Source organism: Lampetra fluviatilis, chromosome 16, assembly GCF_964198595.1.
Source record: "Lampetra fluviatilis chromosome 16, kcLamFluv1.1, whole genome shotgun sequence".
NCBI lineage: Eukaryota > Metazoa > Chordata > Hyperoartia > Petromyzontiformes > Petromyzontidae > Lampetra > Lampetra fluviatilis.
The window spans coordinates 4,391,677-4,416,583 of NC_136290.1; the positions used below are offsets into that span (position 1 = coordinate 4,391,677).

At 52.3% G+C, this 24,907-nt stretch overlaps 1 protein-coding gene across 1 annotated transcript in view; it reads right to left on the reverse strand.

The window, feature by feature from the left end:
* LOC144936475 (switch-associated protein 70-like) overlaps positions 1-24,907 on the reverse strand; it is a 68,033-nt gene that overhangs the window by 12,167 nt on the left and 30,959 nt on the right. Inside the window, exons 2-9 of the mRNA XM_078863554.1 lie at positions 22,092-22,232; positions 13,503-13,688; positions 10,896-11,159; positions 9,768-9,914; positions 8,559-8,667; positions 5,966-6,147; positions 4,700-4,807; positions 87-253 (exon numbers count right to left, since the gene is read on the reverse strand). Coding sequence (XP_078719680.1) covers positions 87-253; positions 4,700-4,807; positions 5,966-6,147; positions 8,559-8,667; positions 9,768-9,914; positions 10,896-11,159; positions 13,503-13,688; positions 22,092-22,232 — 1,304 coding nt within the window. The remainder of the gene's footprint in view (positions 1-86; positions 254-4,699; positions 4,808-5,965; positions 6,148-8,558; positions 8,668-9,767; positions 9,915-10,895; positions 11,160-13,502; positions 13,689-22,091; positions 22,233-24,907) is intronic.

The following is a 24,907-nucleotide window of genomic DNA, read 5'->3' on the forward strand; positions in this document are numbered from 1 at the left end:
TGGGTGAGAGTCTGGGTTAGAGTCTGGGTGAGGCTCTGGGTGAGGCTCTGGGTGACTGCGCTGCATGACGGCATCGTCCTGCTCACCGCGCCTGCAGTTCGCGCGCCGCCTCCTCGTCGCGCTTGCTGCGGCGCTCCGCCTCCAGCGCGACGCGCAGCTGCGTGTGCATCTCCTCCAGCTCGTGGATCCGCCGCTGCTGCATCTCTGCCTCGAGCGCCCGCACCGCCATCTCCGCCTCCATGCCCGCGATCACCTGCGACACACACACGCACGCACGCGCGCGCAGGACAAGCAAAACTATTTAACTATTCAAACTATTCATAGTTGATCAGGTAAGGCCCACTGAGCTCTAGAGCTCATTTTCAGAAGTGACCTGGCCACAAACGACTGATGGGCTCACGAGTTAAATTGTAGTCTCATGCCGACAACGCACGCATCAAATCCTACACGCAAGTCACCGTCGTTTGGGCTGTACACAGTGCAGATTCTGCAAAAAAAAATCAAAACGAACATATAAAAATGTTAAAAACAAATAGAGCTCTTTTTCAAAAGCGAGCTGGCCACAAATGATAGCTCAAAGAAATGGTTTATTGGGTGGAAATTTATAGCAGCCAAATACGTGATGGTGATTCTAAATACAGAGGGAAAAACCGGAGGACCCGGAGAAAATCCACGCGACCACAAACTCCAAATATACAGCAGGCGTCAGGGTCGTGATCGCACCCACAACCTCCTGTATACCAGACGAGGTAGTTAACATCTCGCCACCGTGGCACCCCAAAAAAATTCTATATAGTGTCGATTAAAATCAATCAGCAAATACCAAGGAGACAAATGGTTCACTTGCTGTGCTAGAGCAATTCATGCGCGGTCGTTAGCGGGAATATAATTTGGGTCGCCGTAGTTCGTCGTGCAGTGCGCTAATGGCGACACCACAGCTCCCCACAGTACAGGCATGCCCTTTATTGGGCTCGCCCAGAAGTGATTGAAGGTTGCACGGTGAGGGACGTTAAAATCGCTTCTCGTTAGCGTGGGGGCAAAATTTCACAGGAAGTGCGCCGGAAGTTAGCGTGGGTGAAAAATTATGAAAAATAACGATGAGCGGTGTAGCCTGCCAGCTGTGCAGTGATAACCGCCCTCGCAGGGAAGTTCCTCCAGAGCCCCGGCCAACACATCTGCGTGTGTGTCTACAAATAGATGTGTGGGGGAGCGGTGGTGCAGCAGTTTAGCGCGCTGCCACTACGAACCCGGCAACACCCACGTTCCGTTCCCGCTCACGGCCTACACCAGCGGCGATAATCGGAAACGGTTCTGTGGCCTCCCCCCATGTCGCCTGCTGCCTTCGCGTTAACTCCGCTTCCTCCTGCTGCAGTGACGTTCGCCGCTTGTTGTGGAGGTTCGTGGGTAAAATCCAGCGGCCTCCCCGGTTAATACCGCGGGGTGCATTAATTGCAAAAATGCACGCTGTCTGGCTTCGCAGTTCACGTTAAAAATACCCGATGTCATTCGCAAGAGCGGGGCCCGTTGGTTGTGTACCGGCGTCAGATTCCAAATGTGACCAAAAAAATGTGAAGTCCACCGCAATACAACTCAATTGGGATTGTTGTACTGTGTACACATACAGTAGCAGCTGCAATCATTGCCGCCTCCTACTGGCAGACTCGTGCCCCAGGTCACTCTTGCAAATGAGGCTGTACCCTGGTCTCTTGGGTTCTTGCCTGGTGAAACAAAATAAAAACCTGAAACCTGTACGTGAATACTTGCCGTCATTTACGTAAGTTTAACAGCATAAGGAAACATTGTTGTTACAACGTATTTCAAAAGCGACCTGGTTACAAATGATAGCTGAACAAAGTGGATTATCACGTGGAAATGTGAAGCGCATGCTTCTAAATAAGGAGGAGAAAACCGGAGAACCCGGAGAAAAATCCACGTGATCACGGCAAGAGATACATGCAAATACCAAATATACAGCAGGCGTCAGGGTTGGGATCGAACACACGACCTCCTGTATACCAGGCGAGGTAGTTAACATCTCCTAGCCACCGCGGCACCCCACTTTCATTAAAATAATTTGATGAAAGTAATCGTAAGGCACGACCAGCCTGTACACGATGAAAGAACGATGAACCGACTGCACAATTCAATTAGATTACAGTTTCAGTATCCTGATCACTTGAATGTAGAATCTAATCAGACATACCAGTGCAATATTCTGTTGAAAAGAGTCTCGAGACTCAGTGAGCCTATTTCTGGAGAAACCACGTGAAAGCAGAGCACGTTTGATATTCGTAGAAATCGTCGAACTCAGTACGAGTCCTCTAGAGGCAGCAACAGCCAGACCAGCAGCAACTGTTGAGAGTTCTACGAGCAGCAGGGGGACAGACCGCTGAGTTGCATCGACTGAACTGCGGCAGTCCCGCACGCAGGCACCGTGAGCGCGGCACACATCATGGCTGTCAGCAGAGCGCTTACAACAGAACTCCGCTGATGTACGTACGTTTGTATGTATGTACGTTGAAGTTCTTTCGCACAGTACATAGCCAACCGTGCTAATCGGAGATGTGGGGGAAGGACAAGAAACTAAACACAAAAAGCAGCTCTAAAGAAATGAGTTTTCACGAAAGAGGAACGGCCGCTTCTGCTCTTCATTTTAACTTTCACTTTACGCGCACGTGCGCCATCGTGCGTGCTTGCACGCGCGCCATCGTGCGTGTTCGCGCGCTCACGAAAGAAACCAGCTGCATGTGCCGGAAGGTTCGGTTCCCGGAAAGACGTCAGAGAGCTACGCAGCACAGCTGGGAAAACCTACAGAGGAGACCTGGGTGCGTCTCACCATTCCACACAGTCAGACGACCAGATATAAGAATGTGAGAGTCCTTGTCAATCCAGTGCTGAATGAAGGCCTCCAAGGCTGGGGTTGTGTCGGTCACGAGGGTTAGTGAAGCGGGGGGCGGATCCAATATCACCCACCACTGATGTTAGCAGTAGTCGTGGCCAGGAATTGAACTCAGGTGGGAAACATCGCACAACGCGCTAACCCCTGCGCCACCACTCCTCGCTGTATGTCTGCATGCAAACAACAACAGCCGTCATCATCATCCACCTCTCAGTATTGGTGTCATCACCACATCATTTATGCCAGTCTAGGTGCACGGTGAGGCCACGTCAAGTGTCAAAGGCTCGCTGACAGGAGGTCACAGGACAGACCCAGAAGCCACTGTGCCAATTCGCTGCGTTTTAGCTGCCCGGCACTCCGCTCACTGTTATGAGCGTCGCTCAATCTCTACCCTCTGTTGTTGCTGCAGGGCGGCTGCCTGCAATGGGACTTTGTCCAGATCTTTCAAGTATTTGTGAGCTCCTCACACAATCCAGCCTGCAGGCCAGCCTAAATGTTTCTAACCGGCGAAGATGTTCCATTAGCGGGGTCCACGTTTCGCAAGCGTAGAGAAGGGAGGGAATGACCATGGCCGAGAAGACCTGGAGCTTCGTGCGGAGCGAGAGACCAGGTACCTTCCACACAGCATTACGCAACCGATAAAAATAAAATGCCGCTCGACTGATTCGGAGTGAGACCTCTGTTGTTAAACCAGAGCCGGTCATGAGCACACTGCCCAGGTATGGGAACCTCTCCATTCTCTCCACAACTGCCCTATCGCCAATTGGGAGTTGTGGGGGTGGATTGTCCAATGGTACAAAATACCCAGGCAGGTGCTTAGTTTTGGTGGGGCTGATGGTAAGGCCCCACCTCTTAGTGGCAAGCTCCAGGTTCAGCAGCAGCACCTCCAACTCCTCCTCTGAGTGAGCAGCTATCACCAGATCATTGGCATACATAACGTGGTTGAGCAATAGGGAGCCATCCCTTGACCGCACCCGGGCATCGATCAGCTTACCATTGTATCTGTACCAGATGGAAATTCCTCCGGTACAGCCATTGAAGGCTTCACGAACTTCGTGGTCAAAATAGATCTTAAGTAATGTGGGAGCCAGAGGACATCCCTGTCGCACCCCAAGGTGTACAGGGAATGACTCTGACTCCATGCCACGTAATTTTACCCGGGCCCGCTCACCATCATGAAGGTCCTTAATGATCGTGAGAAAAGGGTCAGGGACTCCGAAAGCACGAAGAACAACCCAGAGCCCAGACCTACTGATGGTATCATAGGCCTTGACCAGGTCGATAAAGCAGAGATGTAGGTCTTGTTGGACTTCCCTACACCTCTGCTGTAGCAGACGGACAGAAAATATGGCATCTGTGCAGGACCGCCCTTTCCTGAAACCGCATTGGGGCTCCGCAAGCCTCTCCTCATCGTGCCTAGAAAGACAATGTTGAATAATCCTTTCCAGGACCTTGCCCGGCACACTGAGGAGTGAGATGCACCTGTAGTTGTTACAGTCTGTGCGCTCCCCCTTCTTAAAGAGGGGGACCAATCCTGTGGAACCCGTACAGTGGTCCAGATTGTTGCTATGATGTCATGTAGGGCAGTCTATGCACATACGCCACCGTTCCTCAGCATTTCGCTTGGGTAATAGGTGTGGCGCTGCAGGTTACTTTTTAATGGAATTAAAGAGCGATTTGTGATCGCGGGCCACTGAGGCAGACTCCATCTCCTCAGCAATCGGTGACCGCCAACCATCCTTGCAGCATCTCACGGCTCTCCGAACCTCTGAGCACACACACATGCACACACGCACGCACCTGCTTCTCCTTGAGCAGCTCGAACTCGTAGCGCTTCTGCAGCTCCACTTGGCTCTGCAGACGTAGCTGCTCCTCCAGGACGGCTCGCGCCTCCGCCTCGCGATGGGCCTGGGTGACGGCAGGGCCAGCGGTCAGGAACAGAAGTCGTGTTGTGACGAGGGCCATTGGTGGCAGGGTGAGCGGTCAGGAATATATGGGAAGCGTAGCGGTAAGTGCACAGTGTTTACGAACCCGACGACTCTGGTTCTAATGCTGCTCAATCTCAACACCAGTGACGATTATCTGAACTGGTCCAGAGCCTTCCCTAGGTCGACTCAGCCTCAAATGAGTACCTGGTGCAGTATATAAACATCGCCACTACGGAGACAAAGGTGGCCGGGTATGGTGCTGGCCACCCACACCCTCATGTGCCGTGCCGCCCTGCATAGGTGCTACTCGTTAACAACACTTGTCACTACAGTCTGTGAAGGTGAGATGGGCAATCTTTGGTCAGGAATAGAAGTCTCGTATGTGCAGAAAGAACCACACAGGGTTATGGCCAGAAGTAGAGTTCCAGTTAAATATTAGGGTTATAGCTACAGGCTGTGGTATTGTTAGAGGTAATGTGAGAGTAAATCGTCATAATAAAAAAAAATGTTAGCTAAGCGTTCGTGTTAAATGTGAGGGTAGGGGTAAGTGTTGTCGTGAGGATTTGCAGGGGTTCGGAGTGACGTGATGGGTACTGTGAGAGCGATGGTCGGGGTGAGGCGTGGGGTTGTGGCGAGTCAGAGAGTCGGGGCTCGAGTCAGAGGCCTGGGTGAGGTGGTAGGGTCAGGAGCCGGGCCAGGAGCCGGGTCAGGAGCCGGGTCAGCACGTGCTGCGGGCCACGACGCCGCGACCTCGCGTTTACTGGGCCGCAGTGGCTACGCACGTGGCCTGTAACCCAGCACCGTGGCGGCCGTGAGGTTTCGGTGGACCGTGGGCATCAAGGAGGAGTTGCACTCCTGGCTCGCCAGCACAATCGATTTATGGGCAGAACACCCCCTCCCCCAAGAGCGGGGGCCAACGAATGAAACCGTGCGCCTACGGGGCAGCTCCTGTCAGCTCGGGTAGCTACGTTAAACCCAGCGAATCTTGAGTCCTGCTTGGCTATCGATCGCGAGACGGGCTTTTCCCCCGTGCAGCGAGAGCTCCCCGTTATCCGGAATGCCGGACAAAGGGGAGCCCTCGCCGTGCGCGTCCCCAAAGCCGCGCTGCTCCGCAGCTCGACGCCGCCGCCGCCCTCGCCTGTGCCAGCTGCTGCAGCTCCCGGTTCTGGGTGTCGCGCGCCGCCTGCAGCTCCGTCATGCGCCGCGCCAGCTCCGCCTGCTCCTCGCGCCGCCGCCCCCGCTCCTCGCGCCGCCGCTGGCGCAGCTCGGCGTGCGGCGAGCACTTTCCCTCGTCGCGCAGGCGGATGGACGCCTGCAGGGCTGCGGGCCCGGGGAAGGTGGCGCGTTGGGGGGGGGGGGGGAGGGGGGCGAGAGAGAGGTAAAGATGGTGCGGCAGCAGCAGCAGCTGCCCGCGATTTGGTTCCGCGCGCCACCCGCTGGCGCCAAGCGAGGGGGTCTCCCTCTCGTCGCGAGACGGAGCTCACGAGGGCGTCCCCGTTGGGGCAGAATGTCGCCGCGCCTCGCCTGGCCGGCACGCGACCCGCCGATGGGTCAACCGTGTTGTACCCCCATTGAGACTGTGCGATAAGGTGGGGGTCACGTGAGAGCTAGGGCACACTAACCAGCCAGAGACTAGTCCTAGCACTCGCCCTGTCAAACTAGCTCACCAGAGTCTAATCCTAGCCCTCTATTAAAGTAACCAACTAGAGCCCTAGCACTCACTCTATTAAACTAGCCAATCACATACGAGCTCTAATCGTAACAACAGACCAGGTACCAGGCCTATGTCGAACCCGAACGAACGAGCCAGCGTTAGCAGGACGACTCGAGTACGTGACCTGGGATCGACTCGCTCACAATTCCAACCGCAAATTTGTCCCGCACGGCCGCAGTGCATCCAAGAATAAACGCAGAATGCGGACGTTGGTGTGCACGAATATATATATTTATAAATATATACAGGGTTGTGCAGCTGAACAGCGGCGTAGGGGAAGTGCACAAGTCCTGTGTGGGCCAACGGGCCTCTCCCTCCTCCTTCTTTCGTGTGGCTGATGTAGATGCACAGCAACGACTACATGTTTCACATTCAGGTGGTCAAGCCAGACAGCTGCATCTGGAGCAGTAGCGGAGTTGTATCATCGCTGTGATGTCTCCTTCGTATTTATGGATCGGGGCATTGCGTCGTTATGTGTTGTACTATGGTCTGTTCTGGATGACCACAGTTGCACGCTGTAAAGTTTTTCATTTTTCATTTGTGCATCGGGTATCCGCATCTGGCATGGTTTGTGCCGAAGCAGTTTAGGGTCGGCCATGAGCTTCATGGAAGATCAAACCCAGGGATATTCTGCGTTGGGTTTTTCACGACAAGGTGTTTGTTTGCGAGTTCCTTTGAATCTAGATTTGAAGTTTTCGTGACTGCAGGGATCCATACTCTGTGGTTCTTTCGATAAAGTCACGTAGGTATAAAATAAAATAAATTAAATCACAACGTTTCGATTGCAACACAAGCAATCGTCATCAGGTGGGAAAACCATTCGGCTCTCCAAGTTTCATCAGGGTTGAACGTGCATTGTTGAAGGTTAAGCGCGTGGGAAAATATGTTCGGTCGCCGTGGCCGAACATCGATCATGGATCTCCCGGTCTCCAGAGCAACAACACAAGCCAGTGGGCACCTGTTGATGCCAAGGCACTGATCAGGCCACGTGGCGTGGCCCAGCGGAGGGTTTCGCTGCTCAAATCCAGCAGGCTGCCCTGGCCGTGACTGCAAGGTGCTGTACAACCATCACGAATACGCGCCGTGAAGGATCCTCTGGCGTCATTCGAAACGAGTAGTGCCAAAATCGCTTCCTATTGGCAACATCGTATCCGTCTGCGAAACACAGCAGTGCCTTCCTGACATCCCTGGCGACAAGAACAGCGCAAATACCGAATGTGCTAAATCACTATTAATTAAGGCTGGGGAGGTTCCATTAAATGACAATCTTCTTCTAGCGCATGACAAGACGGTGTAAATCACATGTCCGGGTGTACGTTTGTGAGCCGTGCGATGACGGCTACGGGAGTAGCGTGACTCAATGCCGTCCGCTCCGCCGGAGAGAGGGCATGGAACGATCCAAGTTGTTAGCGACGTGGCACATCGTATGGCTCGGGTGGCCGCAGCCGCTGCACCGTGTGGGGTCGTCGTTAAAGTCCCACTCCTGGAAGCTCAAACTGGATATTTACTATTTCTTATTTTATCAGGTAAAGGTTCAGTGAGCTATATAGCGTCGTCATGGTTGCGATCGAACCTATGACCTCCTGTATACCAGGCGAGGTGGTTAACATCTCCTAGCCACCGCTAGCCCCCCATGGGGGGCTGTGATCAGTGACCTCGGCGGCGGAACCCAACTTGTAAATTCAACACATAGCAGTCGGCTTTCGTGACCAATATCATTCACAATAACGTTTTTTTTTGGGTTAGATCGCGTGAATGCGAATGCGTCGGTAACCCACCACCACTCGACGCAGCCAATTTGTAAGATTTGTCACGTGAAACATTTTTTTACCAAAAAACTCCACGGATTTCGCCGTCGGCTTTCAGACGCCGCTGCTTCGTCCATCTGTCTCGCGCGGCGACCCCAACACATTTCGCTACCCGTAGGGGGGTAATACACGGGGGGCGAGGGGGCATGGAATACGTCGGAGGGTACGCGGAGGGTCTGGACGCGCGCGCGCGGCGAGGGACTCCGTACCCGTGATCCACTCCTGCTTCTGCCGCGGGTCGGACGCGCTGATCTCGAAGCTCTTCTCCAAGCCCTTGATCATGAACAAGCACTTCCTGCCGTCTTTGTCTACGATCGACTGCCAAGGGACGGCACAAAAACAACGCATGGGCGACCGATTCGCTCGGCCAAGGCTCGTCTTTTCGCGTGGCGGCCCCGATCCACCCGTGGTAGTTCTGCATTCCTGTGACAGGGTCAAATTTATCCATAAACAGGTACTACGCGAACAGGTGGTACACGGGTGTACGTGTGAGAGTGGTGGTGTAGTAGTTAGCGCACTGGATTATGAACCCGACGACCAGAGTAACTGGTACCAGCGGTGTCAACATTGGCCTCTGTGCAGGAAGTTCATGGAAGACGGTACTGGGCAGTTGGAGACAGTCGCCCTCCTACAACAACGCAGGGTGGAGGAGTGACGCTCACAACAACGAATGGAGTGCCGGGCGGATAAAACACAGCAAGTCGGCACAATAGCGGGCATGGGTGGTGCATCTGCCAGTCATCTCAGTAAATTAATCCATGGTTCCTAGGTCTGTTCAATGACCTGCTAGGGAGCCTTTGACACTCCACGTGACCACAAGTGCACCTAGCCCGGCACTTAGTGGCGAATGGCAGCTCTTGTTGTGTGTGTGCGCACTTGTCAGTGTGTACTGTAACCGTGTGTGTCCACCAGGTGACCCGAGTTCGACTCCCACTCATGACCAACACCAGTGACGAATATCTGAACCGGTCTTGGGCTTCCCCTAGGTCGACTGGTGTGTTGTATAAACTTCGCCACTAGGGAGACAAAGGTGGCCGGACGTGGTGCTGGCTAACCACCCCCTCGTGTGCCACGCCGGCCTTCATCGGTGCTCGCTAACAGCACTTGCCCCAATAGTCTGTTAAGGCTATGGTGGCGGATATTTGTCTATGTTTGGGATCTGTGCTTGCGTGTATTTGTGTGTGCGTCTATGCATGTATCTACCCGCCTGTGCGATGATCGGTAACATTGGTGTCAAGATTGGCCTTTGCGCAGGAGGCTCGTGAAGGACGCAACTGGACAGTTGCAGGCAGTCGCCCCCCAGCAACAACGGAGGGCGGAGAAGCATGGTTCACAACAGCGAACGGAGCGCCGGGCAGCTGAAACGCAGCGAAATGGCACACTGGGGAGCAGAGTCGGTGTATCTCTGTGTGACTCACCGATACAGAGCAGGGCCTCTCCAGCACGATGTCTCCCTTCTTCTCCTTTTGGTGCTCGCTCAGGTAGTATGACATGGTGCCCGGCCGCAGCACGAACCATCGCTCCATCCAATTCTTACGCCGGTGGCCCTTTTTACTGAGGCTGCCCTGTCGTGAGCACAATCGGATAATTAGTTTGAACGCATTCCTCCTCGTTCAGGTGGGTGGGTGGGTGATTCACAGGACTGGCGATGGTGACGATGATGATGACGATGATGACGATGATGACGGTGTCACAGCAATCAGGCAGCCATACAGCCGGTCAATCATTCAGTTAACCAGGCCGACAAGCCCACTGTGAAACCAATCAGCCAGGCAGGGCAGTCAGCGCGTCAGATAGCCCACTAGCCATTCAAACAGACAACTACTCATCCAACCACACAACCGCCCAAACAACCATACCAACATCCACCAAACCATTCAAACATCCAACCTGTCACTCAGGTCAGTCAGACATCCAAATAAAGAACCACACGGTCATTGAAAAAAACGAAGTTCCAACGATCTAGCCAACAAGCCAGCGAGCCAGCCATTCTACATGCAAACACAGACAAACTAACATCCATCCAGCCATCCAACCATTCATAAATCCCTGCAGCAGCTTTTGGCCGGCCATCGATCAAAGATGGTTAACGCATTGCGCATTTTCAGATGCGCTTCTGCGGCCACCTGGAATGCTCTTCCTTCCGATATTAGGAATTCACTGGAGCTATGCTCTTTTAAATCATCACTTCTTTAGAACTGCTTTTTGTGTTTCGTTTGTGGTCCTTCCCCCACACCTCCGGTTAGCACGGTTGGCTACGAATGGTGCAAAAGAAGCTCAACATATAGTCACTCGTCCATCCATACATCCGTGCATATATCACCCCACCCATCCGACTACCCAACCACTCGTAACAAAAACGAAAAACCCAGTCAACCCGACAAAGCGAGAAACCCATCCATCGTCCCATCCACAATCAAGATCTTGATACTGGAGGAATCCGATGAGCTACCAAGCTCTTTTCCACAGATGTCCAGTATTTCAGAGATGTCCGCCCTATCCGTTGCGACCCGCGCGGAGAACTGGCGCGGCACGGGTGTCGGCACCTTCTTCATGACGTCGAGGAGGAACTCCTCGTGGACGTCGTCGATGGCGAAGGAGACGGCGCGCGGCTCGAGGCCGGGCGTGAGCGGCTGGGCGTCCAGGAAGGAGAGCAGCTCCCACACGGAGACGCCGCCGCCGCCTCCTCCCCGCTCCTCCGCCGAGCTGCTCCGCTTGCTGCCGCCCAGCAGCATGCGCAGCTCGGGAGTCTCGGCCGACTGCCAGTCGCCCCCCATCGCCGCCACGAGCTTACGCAGCAGGAACTCCACCTGCCGGGGGAGCGGTGGGCCCACCACCGGGCGCGGAGGATGCGGTGGGGGGGGGGGGGTAAGGGCGGTGGGGCAGCACGCCAGGGGCGGTGCGGGCGGGGAGGGGCATGGGGTCAAGGGGTCGGGGGGGGGATGTTGGCACAAATGGTACGGGGACGGTGGGGAGAAGGTAGAAGCAGCGACGTTAATGAGCTGCGGCGTGAGCGCTTGGTTGTGAGGCAGTGGTGCCTCCCGCAATTGCTCACTCACTCCACTCCTGGTGTAAGTCCCACCACTGCTGCTCTATATGTGGGGGTCTCTCTCCCCGCGGTCGCGTGGATTTTTCTCCGGGTCCTCCGCTTTTTCCCTGCACATTTAGAATCGACGTGCGTTTGGAGTATTTGGCTACTGCTCTAAATATACACACGATAAGGCCGCTTTGCTGAACTTTGATTTGTGGCCTGGTCGCTTCTGAAAAAGAGCTACATGATAGCTCGGTGGGCCTTTACCTGGTGAAATTAAAAACATCTCTTCGATCTCTTTCTACTGTGAGAGGATGTGACTCGGTGAACACGATTGTAGAATCGACGTTCTATTTTGACGTTCCAATCAAAAGTCAGGACGTGTTGTTTCACAGCATAAAACAGCCCCATGTTCGGGGCTGCAGATCCAGGCCGAGTCTATGGTTACTCTGCACTTATTACCGCACCCCAGTCTCGTCTTTTATTCTCCCATTTTGCATCGTTTCCCAATTGTTCTGTCCCATTTTTACAGGTTTGCACAATTTGCCTCAATGTTACATGTGCGTACGACGATTATAAATCCTAGACATTTGCTTCTTACATGCACTAATTATCTCATGCATCAGGTGATAACCACCTATGTTACTTGATGAATTTATATATTATGACACGTGCCGACCGGCCGAATGCACATGCTTCTGTCCGTCAAGCAATGTTAACAAAAAATGAGGTGAGGTTTTATTATTTCATTTCGGAAGGAGTACAAGATTAGTGTTGCAAACAAAGCGGGATTTGGAGTGCTCAGGCGGAGCCTAACGTTAGTTAGGCCAGCTAATGGCCGAAGTGAACCACGACGACATGAACTGAAGCAGATATCGTGGATTGACCACTACATTTGGTACTCTCATGCGATTCTTAAAAAAATAAATACAATTATTTATTTGCCAGGTAAGGCCCTCAGTGCAAGAATATCACGAGGAAGGAGCTATGTTTCACCGATTAATATATGCATGTATGTTGAACTTCTTTCGCACCGCACGTACAAGTTCAACATACACACGTACATATATCCATGTTGAACCTCTTTCGCACCGTACGTACAAGTTCAACATACGTATGCACGTATATCCACCTTTGAAACATAGCGCCTTCCTTCATGATAACCCTGCACTGTGGGCCTAGCTTGCCAAAAGGGAGCTATGTTGCCGCGTGTCACCCCAATTCCCGGCCAATTTTATTCAAATTTGGCAAATTTTGACCACGCCGCTACTGTCGCCACCACACAACGGCCAGGCCTTCTGCGAGTGACGTCACTGGATCTTTAACGTCCACCATGGAGTGTGGCGGCAAACGTTTTTGTGATTAATGCAGCCACGCGCTATTGACCAGGGCGGCCGCCGGTCTTTATCCGCGAACTTCCCCGCAACAGGTGGCACGGCCCGGCATGGCCCGGCTCGGCCCGGCCATATCACCGGGCCGCAGCTGTCTGAAAATGTGACGAAAAATCACGGAGACAAAAACACAGCCGTGACGTCTCACAGCCGGCAAGGCGGTGGCCCTTGCGGTGTGTTTGGGCACTTAATTTAGCCAGACGCTTAAATAATTGAGTTATTTTGCGCGTAGTAACAAAAACCGGTTCTCCTCCACGACGGCCTGTGGGTCTCGCTGACATTTAGCATTTCACGCGTGACGTTTTTATTTATTTAGTTTAAAGAGCAAGGGACTTTAAAAATAATTTCTAAAGAAGCCTCTGGCCCTTTTGAATCGGTGCACGCGGGGAATGCTTGCGGATTTGCACGACGCACGAGGCATATGATGTCGCGATAAAGCATTGTTGCGGACGTTAACAGGAATCGGACGGCTGTGATGGGTGGGACGCGTATGCGTGCCAGAGGAGGGCACGCGCACTGAGACAGACAGCGAGGTGGCACCCAGTTCAGCCACCAAGCGGAAGACCTGAAGCTCAGACGGTGGCGTATCACAAAAAAGGAGACCGGTAAAGACAGGAGCTGCCTGAAAAACAGTTGCGAGACTTGGCACGGGGAAGGAAGCGACGGCTTCCTCCCTTGCGGCGGCATCAGCGGCCGACTGCTCGGGGCGTAACACGCGAGTTTGTGCTCACCTCCTCGGGCACCATGATGAGTGGATACGTATCCTCCGACAGGAAGTTGAAGATCCTCCAGAGCTTGAAGGCGTCGTTGTGGCTGATGATGGCGGCGTCGGCACGGTTGCGCAAGAAGTTCTTCTTTGCCGCGATCATCCAGCACACCTCGTCGAACTGGCACTTGTCATAGCCGCCCTTCTGCACCTGCGCACCACAACCACACGAAATTTGTAGCAGCCAAATACTCTGAATGCGTGTCGATTCTAAATGTGGAAGGAAAAAGCGGAGGACCCGGAGATAAATCCACGCGACCACGGGGAGAGAAGACTTGCAAACTCCAAATATAGAGGCATCAGGGTCGGGATCGAATCCGTGACCTCCTGCATACCAGGCGAGCTAGTTGACATCTCGCCACCGTGAGCCTGTCCAGAGCCCTTTGGCACAGCGCCACCCGGCCAGGAATATTATTTGGGCATTCGGTCTCATTTTAAATGCGCCCCATTCGGCGGTGGGATGTCGACCTCGGCTGTTCTTGAGATAGACGGGTCTCTGGCGTTGGGAATGCAGCGATTTCCACCACTGGCTCAGGGCGGCCAGTGGTGATGAGTGCCGCCCGGGGGAGAGTCGCTCTGACTTTTAAGTAACCGTGTGAGGCCTTGCGAAAGCGGCGCCGTCCGCAGGTTGCAATGTCAACAATGCAGCCACGAGTGGCTTTTGTGAAACGCTGCGACGGCGGTGGCCGCTCAGAGGTCCGAGCGCTGAACCACGGCTGCTGCCTAGAGTCCTGGGTTCGACTACCGAGTTTCCGCCACCCGTGATTGAACAGGGTCTTCTCAAGTGCGGCGAGCTGAAGGGTCTCAGACGAGTCACCAACGGCCGCACCGAGACAACCGGTTTGCGTTGAAAGTACTTTTGTCCTTTTAATTTGTTGCAAAGTACAAATTCTGAGAATTAAAAAAAGATCGGTTTGACTGCCATGTGGTGAACGGCACTATGTTGCAGAGAAGGTCACTCTCAAAAGTGGTTGTCCTGCATAGCTCCACGTCCCAGGACTTTCAGTTGCCGAAGAGCGCTGTCACCACCAGCTGTCAAATCGCCGGACTCTGTGCCGTGGGAGGGATTCATCTTTTGTGCGGCTGTGCGCAGACCGCACGCGGCACACGCTTTTAGCACGGACGTTGCCAAACGGGGGAAAATGTTGCCATCAAGCGCGGTCGTACCACGAGGGCTCTGTCTGACCCCGTTGTGAACTCTTATCGTACTCTTTGGTTCTTTCGGAAAAGTCACGTAGGTATAAAATAAAATAAATCACGACGTTTCGGGCGCAACACAAGCGTCCGTCATCAGGTGAAACGTCGTGATTTATTTTATTTTATACCTACGTGACTTTACCGAATGAACCAAAGAGTATGGATTCCTGCAGTCACGAAAACTTTAAATCAACTCTTATCGTGTCTTAAAGGAATATATGTAGCGCCTTATCCAATGGTGGAGATGAGGCGAATGAAATACATGAGAGGAGGCAGTGGGCGAATCTGTGATGTGTGGATTCGGTGAAAGTGAATTGATGGTAGTAAATGATGATGAATGGATTGAATGAGTGGTGAGTGATAGCCATGTGATGAGACTATGAAGAGGGAACAGTGGTTCTGAGGAGGAGTAAGGGGTGTGCTAGGGGAAAATAAGTGAGCTTTCAGTGAGGAGTGAAATCGAGTGAGCGAAGGTGACTGCTTAATGTGGAGGGGAAGTTTGTTCCAGTGAGGGGGCGAGAAGAGAGAGCGGGAGAGAGAGAGAGCGAGAGCGTGGATTGAGCACAAGCAGGAGGAGGAACAGAGTGAGACGGCAAAGGGCGAGAAGGCGACGTAGAAAGGAACAAGCGTGGCGAGATACAGTGGAGCAAGTCCATGAAGGGATCTGTAACCCAGGATCTCGTCGGCGCTGCCTCTGTGTCTCGTGCACAAACGTCGGCACGAGAGTGCGTAGCAGTGACCCCACAGCTCCAAGGCAGACGCCGTCACGAGACGTCCCCGGCACTGGCTACAGGGCAGCATGAGTGCGACACAGGGAGGGTCGTCCCGATTACAATCAACGTAAATCAATGTAATCCAAGCAGGACGCTGAGATTCCTTGATTACGTATGTTCATTATTTGCTTCACATTAACATATTGTTTGTGTGAACACAATCTGACGACGTTGTTGTTGAACACAATCTGACGGAGTTATTGTTGTTGTTGTTGGAGAACACAATCTGACGTTGTTATTGTTGTTGTTGAACACAATCTGACGACGTTGTTATTGTTGTTCACAATCTGACCACATTGACATGGCTGCAGCGTTGCGCTGGAGACCACAATCCAGCATCCTCAGTTTCAGCAGAAGCTCAGATGACGAAGAGAAAGCGCTTCCTGCTCTGGCCGGGGTCCTTAAGATTTTGTTTGAATGGGGAAACTATTTGACGTGTAATATTGTAAATTACGGCGGGAGACCACTTGACGGGTAGCACACTTTATTAACACTTTCCTTAGCCACAATAACACGTGTGGTCACTACAGCTCACGCTACCCGTTCCACCCGGCTACACACACACGGGCTCTCCAGCCCCGTAGCTTCCAGGGGAACTTACAGACCCACCCCAGCTTGGGTATGGATCACGACCACTGGGTCCCGCAGCCCGGCCCTCACACGGACGTCCGGCCGCGGGTCCCAAGGTCCTGCCTCTGAGCCACACAGGGTCCCGGCCCTTACAAGGACAGCGGGACTAGGGGTCTCAGGGCCCTATCTCTTCCTCCTCTGTCTTCCGTCTTCACTGGTTACCAACTCCCCGAGCGCCCGCGCGCACCGCCTTTTATAGTCCTCCGCTCCCGGGGGGACGGAGCCTATGCGGACCGCGATGTGAGCACCCACTCTAGTTGACCAATCACCACGCGCTGCCACACGATCCGTCACTGTCAGCGCGCGTCACCAATACACAGCCAATCACCACGCGCTGCCACACGATCCCTACTGCCAGCGCGTATCACCACTACAGACGCTACCGTCGGAAACGTCAGCGCTGCGATCATCGTTGGCGCTGTGTCGTGAGCTGCGCGCATTCCCTGTTGCTGCTTCTGTCCTCGTGTCACCCCAAGCCGCTGGCACGATCATCTGCCCCTCTGTTCACGAACAAAGATAATAGCTCAACGCGTTCCTCAAAAACACCGGTGTGGCCTTAAAAAAAAAGTATAATTCTCGTTGGTTCTTTCGGTAAAGTCACGTAGGTAGAAAAAATAAAATAATAATATATCTCGACGTTTCGATCGTGATTCCTGCAGTCACGAAAGCTTCAAATCTAAAAGTATAATAGGCGACGTTTCAGGGAGTGGCCATTCTTCGTGGCACGCAAATCAAGTGTGCTCCAACACCACTGCCAATGGAGCATCACCAAATAATTAGTTTAACTCCCCCCACCCCCCCACTTTTTGTTATTTTTGGAATGTTTTTTTTTTCAAGGGAAGGCAACGTAATCGTAGATGCCATGAAACACGACAAGCTAGGTGACACACCAGCGATCGGTAACTGTAATCCGATTGCAAGATGGCCGACAGTGACTGGACGTTGTTGGTACCTTGCCATTGGTAATATTATTTTTTGTTCAGGAATCCGGCATGCAATAATGTTGTTGCCTCTCTCTCACAATGTTATTCGAATCGGCTCAAGGTGGCATGGCAAGAGATGAAGACCCTTCCGTTTGGAACTCTCCCTGCGAGCAGCGTAACGTGGAACACGGTGGTTAACCCTTTCCCATTTCGAGACGTCTGCAAGTCGCAGGGTGGGTGTTGTCCTCTTCACCGCTGAATCTCAGAATGCGTAAGTGGCTCAGCATGAATTTTATTTAGAAAGGCGTAACGCCGCTGTTTTAAAGACTTTGTACTCACTGCACTCTACGATAGCTGGCGCCAAACTGTGCCACACGCCCTCCTGCATGGCCGCCTCGGTACTGATAAATTGTTTTATTCAGGTTCCGTTCTGATGACGTACACGAACGTCATCGGAACGGGAAAAGGTTACGGAATGGCGCTCAAACATGATACCGGGGCGGTAACGTCGCCCAGCTGTAGTGTCTTCGCGCTTGTTTCGGAGGTTCGCGGTTCGAAGCCAGCAGTCACTCCGATTATTACTCAGGGGTTGAATTACCAAAACAATAGTCTGCGCAGTCTACTTCACAGGTGACGTTAAAGATCCCCCTGAGGTAATTTGCAAGGGCAGGCCACCGCGTGTCTCGTTGTAAGGGTCCAAATTAAAAAAAATAGACCGCAAATTACTCAATTGGGATTACACAGAGCAAATCATCACCCCCTACCTGCAGACTAATGCACCGCAGGTCACTCTTGCAAATGAGACTAAAACTAAACTTTTTATTTTATTTTACCAGGCAAGGCCCACAGCTGTGTAACTCTTTTTCAGAAGCGATCTGGCCACAAATGATAGCTCAACAAAGTGGCTTATCGTCACGTGGAAATTTATATCAGCCTAATACTCGAAGCGAATGTTTCCAAATGTGGAGGGAAAAACTGGAGGACCCTGAGAAAAATACACACGACCACGGGGAGAGAGACATGCAAAGTCCAAATATACAGCAGGCGTCAGGGTCGGGATCAAACCCACGACCTCCTGCGTAGCAGGCGAGGTGGTGAACGTGTCGCCACCTTGGCACCCAAATGAGACTCTATCCTGGTCTCAAGCTTGAGTCCTCAACTAGTTAAATAAAATACTTTTGAAATAAATGAAAATACTTTTCACTCGCGCTAAATCTGCTTCTCAAAGAGTGCACGCACACGTGACAAACAATGAAAGCTAATCCTTGAAAACCAGAGAGCGCCTCGCTGAGTGACAAACAAATGTCTCTATTTCGGTGACTTGTTCTTGTGCAGTCAATGGCGACCGAGCTGAGACCACCAACTCAGGGACGCTGGTGGCCGGCCGCGTTAATTTATTCAGCATTTTCCATTTTAGTCACGGCCTCAAGTCTCCCGAGGCGTCTCTGGCCCGGCGTGACAGAAGTTGGGCAAAACACCCTCCAGGCGTCCTCCCCAGAGCTCCCTCTAATGCAGGCCCTTCCGCCAGCAGTGGCGCGAGCGAGCAGTTGCAGGGCTGCCGCACCTTTACCGTCGGAGTCAACGACAACCTGTGGCATTCTAGCCACAGTCTCAGACGGTGGCTTTCATTTAAATCGTTCTCCGAGCGTAGTCGACTTGCAGCGCCGCCGTGCGTAGCCAACTCTCAGCTATTCACCGCTGGTGTGAGAGGGGATGCAATCCCTCCCGCCCACCAGCCAGCCCATACCATCGGATCAGGCCATCTGTGGCTACCTTTACGAGCAGAGTAGCCTCGTAACAACGTCGCAAACGTATCTGCGTCTCGAGGCAGACGCGTCCCAGTTGGTCGCGCGAGCGTCTGCGTTAGAGAAGCAGTGGAGATCGTCGTCACGTGCGACGATTCTCGTCCACTTGTCGTCAGTTTTTTTTATTTTACTATAAAAACACCGACTGCATGAACAAAGTTACCACCGGTGGATTCGAACCCCAGGCTCCCAGGGGTGCCAGCTCAACGCTGCGCCACGGAATCGTTACCCCCCGCGCCGCCTGCTTTGTTCGCCCTCTGACGGCGGGCGGAGCGCGCTCCTCCCCGACGCGATCTGCGATCCGCCACATTTAGCGTGCGCGCCGTCAGTCTCGCAGGGCCACTCGCCGCGGCGCTGAGAGGGTGAACGGAAAACAAAGGAGTCTTTGTGAGCATGGACGGGATAAGCTCTTTCGGAGAGCCCTGAGCGATTGCCAACTGGTGCAGGGGGCAATGCCAAGCAGAAGGGAACGGACGCGCGGCGCGAGAGAAGCGGTTTTGTTGCTGCTGCTGCTCTTGCCGCGCAAGCCAAGCGCTTGCACGGCCAGAGCTTCTGCTCGACCAGCCCCTCGCAACTGCTGCCACTGGGGGTACGAGGCGGGATGAGGCTGCGCCCATTCGAACGCTAAAAGTGAGCCGAGAGTTTGCTTGATCATCGGTTCGTTCGGCTTTCTTGGGCCATGGCCACGGCGCAGCTTCATGGCTCGAAACTGCCGCGAGCTTCGTCAGGTGGCGAGCGCAGGGGTCGAGCGAGGCTGCCGCTTCATCAGCGGACTTCTGTGCTTTGAGTACCTGCCGTGACAACTCCAACTGCCAAGAAGGAGGGCCATTGCCCGAAACGTCGCCTATTATATTTTATTCCTTGTAATGCCACACGCACAAAGTGTTACTGATGAACGTGTTTGAGGTTTTTTTTTTTTCTCGTGCCAATCAATGGGTGACTTTCAGTTATTTTGTCCTGGTTACTCTTTACACGTGAACAGTGCTGTGACTTCAAAAACCACAGGGGGGGCTCTAACAAAACAAATGTTATTATCTTCATGTTGAGCAGGCACTGGGAATAGTTTTTTTTAAAATCAAAGATGAAGTTTTGCCAAGGAACGGTTACATTTCTCTTGCCACGTTGCGGGCCCGAAGTTTAATGACCGACAGCTCACTGCACTGAACGGGTTGCACCACAACCGCTTTCATTGAAACCATTTACCGTGGCTACATTTTACACGATCTTCTAGCTTGTCACCTTGATTGCGTCATGCAAGATATATATATGTGTACCGCACCGACGTGGAAAATTCAATCAAGCGTTTTTACCGTCGGCTAATTCCAGTCTTCGTGAAAATGTCTCCCTGCTGAATTGGGAAACGGACTGCTGCTCACCCACCCCGCCATGCATCACGTCCATTGTGCGGGACTGCTATGGTGTTGGCTACGATGTCTACAACCGCTATGAATTTACAGTACAGAGATACACCGGTTTATGTCGGGGGATGCGTCCCTGAAAGGCACGATGAGAGGCTCTCTTTGATGTAATTTGAACCGTGTATAGTTTTGACGATGTTTGTGTATGCCATCATTTAATGACGCAATGTTATGTTTGCACGCGAAGTGCTCTCTGACGATTCCATTGGGAAGGGGAAATCAACTGAAATACAGTTTAATTGATTGATTGACATCTTCAGGAGGGTCCCGCTCAGAATGTGTTGGCCAGTGTTTATACACCCGAGGCGGTTATGGGTATAATAAGCACAAGGACAAATTCCACATTCCTGTGGCAAGGACGATTCTATACGTAGAACAATATCAGCTGACTTCCAACAGGTTAGACCAAGGGTGGGCAACCAAAAGAACAAGACGAGCCATTTTTTCGAATTTGGTAAAAACAAAAACTCTAAACATTTCAGGAGCCGCAGTGCACTGTGGGGTGAACATGAGATACGGTGATGGTGTTTAATTAAATGGCACCACGAAGCGGTTCTTGAAGAGCCGGACGCGGTTGCGGAGCCGCAGGTTGCTGACCCCTGGGTTGGGCAAAATCTTCATGATGATAACGTTTTGATCTCTTCATCAGTAACCGCGCTGAGGCATTATTCAACAGTCGTGAAAGGCCTGCTCTCATCTTGGCGGTTGGAGGCTGCATTGCTCACAGCGACGGTGCTCTCTCGCAATGCAACTGGTGAGCAAGAGTATGCAGTCGAAGCATTATATCTGTACGTTGGTGGTCACGATTTGATTCGAGGATCGTTCTTATGTCCCTCATTAAAATGCAAATCAATTTATAACATTTTTGACATGCGTTTTTCAGGATTTTGTTGTTGTTATTCTGTCTCTCACTGTTCAAAAAACCTACCATTAAAATTATAGACTGATCATTTCTTTGTCAGTGGGCAAACGTACAAAATCAGCAGGGGATCAAATATTTTTTCCCTCACTGTAGTCCTATCGCACCGTCTCATCTGCGGCATCGTAACAGTTTTGTCTTGTGTGTCGATTAACGTTTCAACACAGGAGCCTAACCGTAACGTAGGCATGGCACTCTATGCCAATTCTCACACGCACGATCTGATGCATTTATCAACACGGTTTTAACTTTTTAAACTATTTTATTATTTTGCCATGTAAGGCCCATTGAGCTATATAGCTATTTTTCTGAAGTGACCTGGCCACAAATTATAGCCCAGTGAAGTGGCTTATCATGTGGAAATCTATAGAAGCCAAATACTCGAAACGCATGTTTCTGAATGTAGAGGGAAAAACTGGAGGACCATGAGAAAAATCCACACGACCGCGGGTTGAGCACGCAAACTCCATATATACCTCCTGCATACCAGGCGAGTTAGTTAACATCTCTTGTGTATGAATCTCATTTAAATCAATAGATCAATGCAGCAAGGTCTTAGGGAGGCCTTGATCGAGCAACTGATTTATCGAGGCTGATGGTGACGACGACGACAGAAACCCACGCGGATGCAGCTGCACTTAGCGGCCCCTGCGCAGGAGAGAAACGCCGCTCAGGGAACGCGGCGGACAGTGCGGGATCGGGGAGCGGTAGCTGAGCGGTAGAAGATGGAGGAGGGCGCGAACATAATTGAGACCCAAGGTACCAGCGTGGCCGCCGGGCACCAAGGGAGACTTAACGAGGTTGTCACCTTGTGACACCTCGTGATGAGGTTGTCACCTCGTCGAGGGTGTAGGCGTTAAGGCATGTCGTGCGTGTGACGAGGTGTCACCTTGTCGAGGATGTAGGTGTTGAGGTAGGGCATGTAGCCCTGGCTGGACACAGGGCCCGAGTCGTCATCGCGGAAGTGAGCCTCCAGCGCCACGGGGTCGTGGCTCACGTTGAGCACCGTGCACAGGTTGTAGGATAACACCTGCGGGCGGGCGGGCGAGAGGGCATCGATGGCGATGAGGATGATGAACAAGATTGGTGATGAAGATGCCACAGAAACTGACGCTCGAGATCTATCGGCCGGCAGGACGGGTCACGGTGCGGCCCTGCGATGTCCTGCCCACAGCACTGGTGGCAGAAGAGGTCCCCTCTGGAGAGCTCCTCTGGAGAGCCCCTCTAGCCCAGTGGTTCTCAGAGCGTTGTGGTCCCTGGGACCAGCGGTGAGTGGTCTGCAGCGGTCCTCCAGGTGGTGGGCCGCGGGGCTGTGATGCAAACCCCAGTTGATCCGGAAGAAATGACACGGTTTATTGTACCAATTGTTTTCGAACATTAACATTGTACTGGAGATATTTAATCCAAAATAATTGTAATTAGGTAAATGATGAAACCAGACGAATCCTGACACCTAAATGCCTCCCCCCCTCTCCGCCACAAATAAACATTGTAGCTGTGTAATAAAAACGTTTTATGTTCCTGTAATGTGCATAATTTGTATAACTGCCATTTAGAGAGAGAGAGAAGTGAATCCGTGTGGACGCCAGCGGCGGGCTGGCTGGCTGGGTTGCTGGTCCATGGAAATGTTTGCATCAGCTGAGTGGTCCGAGGGCCAAACAAGTTTGAGAAACACCGCGATCGAGGGGAAACGTCGGCTTACCCTTCCATGCCGGACACACGTCCTGAAAGTGGCGGCAGTGAGTACCCACACGTGGCCCCACCACACCGCAACTTGCAAACCGACTGGGGGTTGTGCCCATTGTCTACTGCTGGGGGGGACAGGGGATTTGAGAAACCTGCGTTGTCGTTTTGAGATCAAACTTGGTGAGCTCATTATTTATTGTAAGCGCAGTACGCTTTTTAAGAAATGAATGTGTGTAGCATTCAGAGAGACCTGTCATCTCAATATAATGTGCGGCCCTTTGTCAATAGACTGTCGGGGGTTGTTTGACTATACTTCACCACGCTGGTCAATGACAGGGCTGCCCAGGAAACAGTCCAGATATCATCTCTTGCCAACTGATGTTAGTCACGGCCGGGATTCGAACTTGGTTCGCCGGGTTCATCGTGCATCGCGCTAACCACTGCGCCACCACTCCAGCTGGACAGGACCAGATACTGCAGTGTTTCTCAACAGGGGTACACGTTGCAGTGTCCCAGGGGATAACTCACAAACTGAAGTTGTTTTAGTTCACTTGCAGTTACTAGCCAGTTAAAATAACTCACAAACTGAAGTTGTTTTAGTTCACTTGCAGTTACTAGCCAGTTAAAATAACTCACAAACTGAAGTTGTTTTAGTTCACTTGCAGTTACTAGTCAGTTAGGATAACTCACAAAATGAAGTTGTTTTAGTTCACTTGCAGTTACTAGCCAGTTAGGATAACTCACAAAATGGACAATTTAACCTCATGGCGGTACCCTGCATTACCATAGTACCTCGGCTCTCGCATAATGTCCGTGATGCAGTCATTTTTAGTCTGTTGATGGTCGACGATGCGGCAATCGACTCATCTCGACGAGCTGTACACGATGCACCACTACAGTGTATACGAGCGTTCAGAGTTTTAGAGCAATCGTCCTCGCCGCGTTTCAACATCGCTGAGTAACACTGATGTCGGATTGATTGGTACCCCAGTCGCGGAGTTACTGTAAGTACACCCCTGGGAAAAAGTGTCCCAGAAATAAAATATTAAATTGCCTCAGCCATATTATTTGGTACCCCGGGGTACCGCCATAAGGATCACTTGGTTAAACTAATTCAAACATTTATTTATCAGAACCGTGTTGGCTCTGGCAAAGGGGAGGTACACACTCGTTTGAAACACAATTCAACAAGGGGGGGGTGGTACAGTAGCCAAAAAATTGGGTTGAGATCCACTGACGCACTGTGGACAACAAAAGAGTGCAAGCCCTGGTCAGGGGCGGTCTCGGCACACAATGTCGCGCAGGGTTCGTAAAATGCACGTCGCTGCAGAGGAAGGAAAGGTGGTGGTGTGGAGAGACTGCGCAGGAGATGCGGAATTCCCACCGCTGGCCCAGGGCCGGCAGAGGCGCACACTGCACCCGTTTTGATGCTGTCGTGACTGCAGGAATCCATCGTTAGAAATATCTCTAAGTACGTGACTTTACCGAAAGAACCAAAGAGTACTGCGCCCGTTTGTTTGTTTGCGAGCCTTCCCTTCCCACCGCTCGCCGGTCCGCTGGAGTCGGCACGGGACTGGTAGCCACAGCATCAGATATAAGTTCTGACCCCCGCCCCTACTGGACATCCTGTAAAAAAAAGAGCTTTATAGCTCATCGTATTTCTCCAATATAAATACATATTCTGAGATATGTATACTGGATGTGGTGTGCCGGGTGTGGAAATATTTTCCCCGTGTTGCCAGCCGGGACAGACCGGGCTAACATTCAACGCTGCTCGTTTACGCAGGGAGACAACTTGGGTGCTGACGTGGCCCAGTGGCGAGTGAACGAGGCATTCGTGCCCCCGTGGGGAGCGAGGAGTTATGTCCGTCTAACCACGTGGCCACACTGAGATTCTATACAACGTGGCCACTCGTGCGAGCAGCTTTACACCGCGATTGCTTTGTCAGGCTCATGAACAGCGTTATTTCACTGGAGGCAAAACGACAACAACAGCAGCAGCAGCCACTTTCGTACCAC